The sequence below is a fragment of the Chelonoidis abingdonii genome, chromosome 4 (assembly GCF_003597395.2).
Source record: "Chelonoidis abingdonii isolate Lonesome George chromosome 4, CheloAbing_2.0, whole genome shotgun sequence".
NCBI lineage: Eukaryota > Metazoa > Chordata > Testudines > Testudinidae > Chelonoidis > Chelonoidis abingdonii.
This window is the reverse complement of record NC_133772.1, coordinates 7,875,388-7,882,008: the sequence shown is the minus strand read 5'-3', so window position 1 is coordinate 7,882,008 and position 6,621 is coordinate 7,875,388. Positions and strand designations below refer to the sequence as shown.

General features: G+C 39.6%; 1 protein-coding gene across 1 annotated transcript; it reads right to left on the bottom strand.

The window, feature by feature from the left end:
* Positions 1-3,120: 3,120 nt before the first annotated feature.
* On the bottom strand, positions 3,121-4,077 carry LOC116826045 (olfactory receptor 5T17-like). The gene has a single exon (XM_032782534.1). The coding sequence runs from the start codon at positions 4,072-4,074 to the stop codon at positions 3,121-3,123; it is 954 nt and encodes a 317-aa protein (XP_032638425.1). The 5' UTR covers positions 4,075-4,077.
* Positions 4,078-6,621: the final 2,544 nt, after the last annotated feature.

The following is a 6,621-nucleotide window of genomic DNA, read 5'->3' as shown; positions in this document are numbered from 1 at the left end:
AGAAGGATGGCGATAAGCGACAGAAGAGTCAAGCACGTACCAACAGAAGAAAAGACATCTGAAGAGTGATAGAATGGCAGAGGAACTCACACCGAAGATTGCCCACCCATTCAAGATCACCGGGAAAAGACATTTGATACGAAGCACAAGAGAATACGCCATAGACCCAAACAACATTCAAAGTTGAACTTCAACCAGGTGCTAGATTGTCAATACAGTCAGTGAAGAATATCAGCGCCAGGAACACAGCAGTAATTGGATGTTGTATGAACTCCAAAACTCCTCACTATACCTGAAAGACCACACCAGCCATGCAGGGCACTAGAGACAGTGTGACAATGAACAGCGCGATATTGATGTGAGTCCAAAATCTGGATAGATGTCAGTATCTGGTGGTGGCTATTATCAGCTATCTTAAGTCATAAGGACCTAACTGCTCCTCCATGTACTGAATGAATGAGGCTAGCACCCATAAGATTTAGCAGTCTGGATGCGCATAGATAAAGACCCCCTGTGGCAGCCACCAGCACAATTTTATGTTATTATTATTTATACATTGAATTGTTGGTTGTAATTGGCTCTCTCATTGAGCAATAGTATATTGTGTGTGCTCATAAACGGGTATTCTAAATGAGTTATAATGAAATTAAGGGATGGCAATTGTATGTTATTGGTAACTACCTGTTTAATTGAAATAAAACACATATTTATTTTATAAACAAATTGCAGCAGCAATTAGCAGTTCCTAAACAAATGACCATGATGAATAACAATACAAATGACCAGTCGAATATCTGAAGAACATAAGGTCCAATCGCGTAAGTTGCGCAAGGAGTTATTACCTCTTGCTTTCTACAAACTATTGAGGAATAATACCAGGGGGAGAGGGTATTAGCGTACCAATGGGACAACAGAGAACAAATGATAAAATGTATCAGAGGAGTAGTAGACGAAATAGACACGGTCTAACCATCAAGAGGAGAAGTCGGAAACAGCCGTCCAAGGCAGCAGGGCACAAACAATCTGCTTAAAGATAAGCTATAACTATGAGGGGAGGTAAAAATGAAAGGCTTTGACTATAGCGAAATAAGCCCAAGCTTGGATGGGATGTTAGATGGGATGGGATCTAAGTTACTACGGAGAATTCTTTCCTGAGTGTCTGGCTGGTGAGTCTTGTCCATATGCTCAGGGGTTTAGCTGATCACTGTATTTGGGGTCGGGAAGGAATTTTCCTCCAGGGCAGATTGGCAGAGGCCCTGGGGTTTTTTCACCTTCCTTTGCAGCATGGGGCACGGGTCACAGGTCACTTACTGGAAGATTCTCTGCACCTTGAAGTCTTTAAACCATGATTTGAGGACGGCTCAAATCAGTGGCTCACAGGTTTGATACAGGAGTGGGTGGGTGAGATTCCGTAGCCTGCTTTGTGCAGGAGGTCAGACCAGATGATCATAATGGTCCCTTCTGACCTTAAAGTCTGTGATTACGTACAGTGCTGATGGAGTGTCACCTTGTTTATTAGGCTCAGAAACACTGCCAATCAATTGGTTACAATGGATTATATGGATTTATCATGGATGGGGGAAAAGTGATGGGGTAGGTAGTCCCTAACCCCAGATAGGTCTATCAGCAAGACAAGATAACACAGTAGCCAATGGTCAAAGGTTACATAATGTCTCTGCCCATGGTTTCAGGTTAACAAGTTAACATTTAATTAGTACTTTAATGAAATGCATTAATATAAAATATATTATATGGGATCCATATGAATGAAGCAACTCCTCTGATTGTCCAACCTAGGGATTGAAGCAAAGAAACAGCGAAAGTACATGGCAATAAAGATTGTCTTTCAAGTTGCTCATTTTAAGGCAGGCATTGGTCCCTGGGAAAGAGAAGTGGGAGGAGGCCATATCTTATACTGACATGCTTGAACCTTTCATAAACTCAAGGTTGGTGTGTGGGAAGAACTTCTCGCTACAGAAGAAACAAACAAAGCAGAAACGGGACTTCGTTGTTCTGTTCTGCATCTTTGAATAAGACACAATTATTCAGTTATTGCTCCAACATCTGACATTTTACTGATTAGGCTTCTTTTAGCAAAGCAAGGTTATCTTTTGTTTATTCTGCTTTCTCTTAGCTAATCACTATTTGCTAGGCCTCTGGTCTCTTGACCAAACTCTGGACTTCAGGTCTGGAAAAGAGCTGGCACAATCCATATACCAAGTTATTACATAAGCTGCACATGGATTTTAACCCTTCAATATCAGCCTTTCACCCCCCTGTACCCTGTTACGATGTAATAGCAAGCATTTGTATTGTATATACACCTGTAATTAAGTAAGCCATCAAACAGATATAAACCTTGTTTAATGCAAATGAGTGTTAACAGGAGTGTTAATTCCTGCACATTAAAAACTCATGGTCATTGTGTGTGAGATTAAAAATCAAACTCTCTAAATGCATTCCTCTTTTCCCACCATAAAGAAAGAACTCACATGGGGGCCATCCTGCCAACTTGGTTTCTGTGAGAAAAAGCAATAGATATGGAAACAAGGAAAAATTCTTCATCTCTTGGCTTTTTGGATGCTAACATGGCAGAAAACTGAACCAGGAGGTGGAGATCCCCAGAATTATTCTGGGTAGCCCTGAAAGACTTTTGGGAAAGAGACGGAACTCTACGTTTCTTCTACCTTTTGAAATTATGGGCTGTGACTCACCTGTACATATATTATTTATCTGCTTTAACTTCTCAATAACTCTCATTTCCTCTTCTTGGTCCCAGATCACCGTTAGGACACACTGGAATGCCTATCTTGGCTCCCTTGCTCCAAGATGAACAATATATAGGAGTCAGAAGCCTCTGTTGAATATGCTTGTGGGTAGGTACAGATTTGCCTATCAAAGTTGCCCAGATTGGGTATAGGTTCTGAGATTATTGGTTTGGAATTGAGCCTTAGGTAAGCAAATCGGAGAATTTCCTAGGAAGAAGGATTCGGCTTTTGTTGCTGTCAATGCTGTTGACAGAAGGGTTATACATAGAATTTAGTAAATAGATTACACAAGTGAGAAGTTGATACATTACTTCCTTTGAAGCCATGCATTCTTTATTGTTTTATAAAATTGTTAATTATTAAATTTATTGGCAAATAATTTTATCTTAACTAAGGCTCTCAGGGCATCCTTCACATCTTGGTTTCTCAGGCTGTAGATGAGGGGGTTCAGCATGGGGATCACCACAGTATACAATACAGAGAATATTTTGTCTTGGTCCAAAGAGTAACTGGATGTGGATCGGAAATTCAAGAAGAGAATTGCTCCATGGAATATGGTGACAGCCGTCAGGTGGGAGGTACAGGTGCTGAAGGTTTTCCATCTCCTATTTGTAGATGGGATCCTGAGGATGGTGCTGAGGATGTAAATATAGGATATCAAGACTGATAGAATAGTTATTATTTCAATTAGTCCAGCAAGGTTAAATATCAGGAGTTCATTTGTATGGGTGTCAGAGCAAGAGAGCGATAACAATGACGTAATAGCACTGAAAAAATGATTTATCTCCTTAGATCCACAGAAGGACAAACTGAATGTGAAACCTGTCTGTACCATGGAATGCAATAGGCCAATTATGTATGACCCAGCTACCAGTGAGATACAGACTCTAGGGGACATGATAATTGTGTAGAGCAGAGGGTTACAGATGGCCACATACCGATCATAGGCCATCACAGCCAGGAGGAAACATTCTGTAGTGCCCAGGGCTAAAAAGAAGTACAATTGTGCTGCACAGCCAGCCCAAGAGATGGCTTTTCTCTCCTCTAGGAAGCTCACAATTGTCTTGGGTGCAGTCACAGAGGAGTAACAGATATCCAGGAAAGATAAATTACTGAGGAAGTAGTACATGGGGGTGTGAAGCCGAGATTCAATCCTAATTAACATGATAATTCCAAGATTGCCCACCAACGTGATGGTATAAATAGCTAGAAAGAATGCAAAACTGATGGTCTGAAGTGTTGGGTTTTCTGTTAATCCCACAAAAATGAATTCAGTGGCCTCTGTGGTATGGTTATTCACAGCCATTTTGTCTAAACTGAGTTACCTATATTTGACAAAAGAGAAGAGACAGACATTAGATGAGATTATATAGGCAGCTAAATTAACTGCATAGAGATGAACCATTTGTGTCAATCACTTTCTTGCTTTGTAGTCCTATCATCATGTGCATGAGGAGCTATGTTAGAAAGTGTTTCCATACCCCAGTAAGAGCCGTTTACACCACATCCTGGTGCTATTTGGTGTTTTTTAAACATTAGGACTGGAGAAAACTCACTTGCCCAACACAGGCTCAAAACCACAGAGAACACACATTCTCTGGGTATGTCTGCACTGCAAAAAAGGTGTATTCTTAACTAGGGTTAAAATAGCAGTGAAAATGTGACAACTCAGCTTTTAATTTGGTTTAGCAACTTGAGTTAAAGCCTATAGGGAAGCCTGGGATTTAAAGCAAGGTGCTAACCCAAGTTAAAATCCAGTTGCCATATCCTCACTGCTATTTTCACTTGAGTTAGTTAATGCAGGTTAGCTAACTCATGGCAAGAACACACATTTTTATGCAGAGTAAACACGCCACCAGACCTTTACAAACAATCACATCAGGAATGTGGCTTTCAAACAAAGGACTAATTAGAAACAACCCCTCCAAAGCAAAACTTGGCTTTAGAAAAAGTTAATGTTTAACGTCCACCCTTACCCCCGCTCCTGCGCTTCAGCAGTCCAAACACAATAACTATTTCCTCATTTCCTCTTCCTGGTCTCAGATCACCTTTAGGACATGCTGGAATGCCTGTCTCAGCTCCCTTGCTACAAGATGAACAATATGTAGGAGTCAGAAGCCGTGATGTGGGTCTCTGTAAAGAGTTTTGGTAGGATTTTAATTAATTGTTTTATAGCTATGTTTGTGTTCTAGTCTTTACCCTGACAATAGTGTACATTTAAAATATTGTCAAGGGAACCCAGAACGTTGGATGGGCCATCTTTTATTGAAGGACAAATCAAAATAAATAAATAAATATAGTCCTTATGCATCTAGATTCATCGATTTTAAGTTGAGAAAGGACTATTAGAGCCGTCTGACATCATGTATAACACAGACCAAAAACTCCTGTACTGAGCCTAATTTGTTTTGGATTAAGGCATTCAGACTTGAAGACATAAATGATGGAGAATCCCCAATTACTTTGGTAGTTAGCTCCCATGGTTAATCATCCACACTGTTAAGTGATGTACTGCTTGCTATTAGTGCAACAGATTTACAAGAAACAATAGACATATGAAATCATGAGTGGATTATTTTAAAAAAGAGTTTTTCTCTAAGAAATACATGTACATATATTTACATAAAATTATACTCGAGGAACACAGCCACTATCAATGTGACACTAATATATACTGCAGAAATACTCACCACAAATGAATACACGTTTCTTACACAATAGGATAAGAAATGCCAGATCACAGCTTCCATAAACACATTCATACACCTGAGATGCCACATGACTGATATTGTTCACATTGCCTAACAGATCATTCATATCATTTCCATTCCTAGAAATAATCTTCTGCTCCACCAACACATCCTACTGTGAGAAACAATAGTGCCTGATTCAAAGCTCCATTGAAGTAAATGAAAAGAATGCAGGGTACAGGATGGAAAGAAAAATTGGAGCTGTGTGCAGTAGAATGTAGAGAAGTGCAGGAGGCATGGGGAATTTGGGGTGTGTGCTGTGTAAAAGAATGTGGAGGGGAGGAAGGAAGGGGAAAGTGAGGGTGCACTCCACATGCTATGTATTCTTCCAGAGTAGTCAGAGAGTAGCAATGAATCTGTCTCTAAAAGAAAATTTAAAAATATCCCTCTTTAAATCATCAGAAATATCACATGGTAACATTATCATTGTGTTTTAGTGCTCAAATATAAAAGTAAAATAAAACAAAAACAACCACCAACGAAATTCCCAGGGAAACGTATGTTAAGATGGAGTTAAGTTTCAGAATATGTATCAGTAAAATAAATTAGAAGGATGGTGTGATTATCCCAAAATCAGAGAAATCCTGGAAAATGTAAGACTTAAATCCAAACATGTCAAGGTATGGAGAGTTAAGCCACCCAATAAGCCTTAACTCTACTCTGCAGTGACACCATGAAAGGAGAAAAAACAGAAAAAAATTATTCAAAAATTGGTTAAATCTCACCTAACCCCCACCATGTTCTCTCCCATATGTTTTCTTCTCTTTTGCTCTCTCTCTCTCACACACACATGCACACACACACACACACATACACGCCTTTTTATTGTGCATCAGAATGGAAGCACATTTCAAACCTCAAAATATTTTGCCAAACAAGAATTCTTGTTTTCTGACCTGGTGTTGGTGGATCCAAACAGCTTGGGAAATTCAGTGTCACTGCCCTCTGAACACCAGATAGATGGGCTGTCACAATACTAGAGCTGGGAAAATAACTGAGTTTTCAATTCAGCCAGCAAACCAAAAAAATGAGGAAAAGAAATTATCAGATTGGTTTAGAAAATGTCCAGAATCTGTCAGCAAATCAGAGGAGGTGCACATAAG

What these genes read in the sequence shown, in the direction of transcription:
- LOC116826045 (XM_032782534.1), bottom strand. Translation starts at nt 4,074, where the DNA reads ATGGCTGTGAATAACCATACCACAGAGGCCACTGAATTCATTTTTGTG.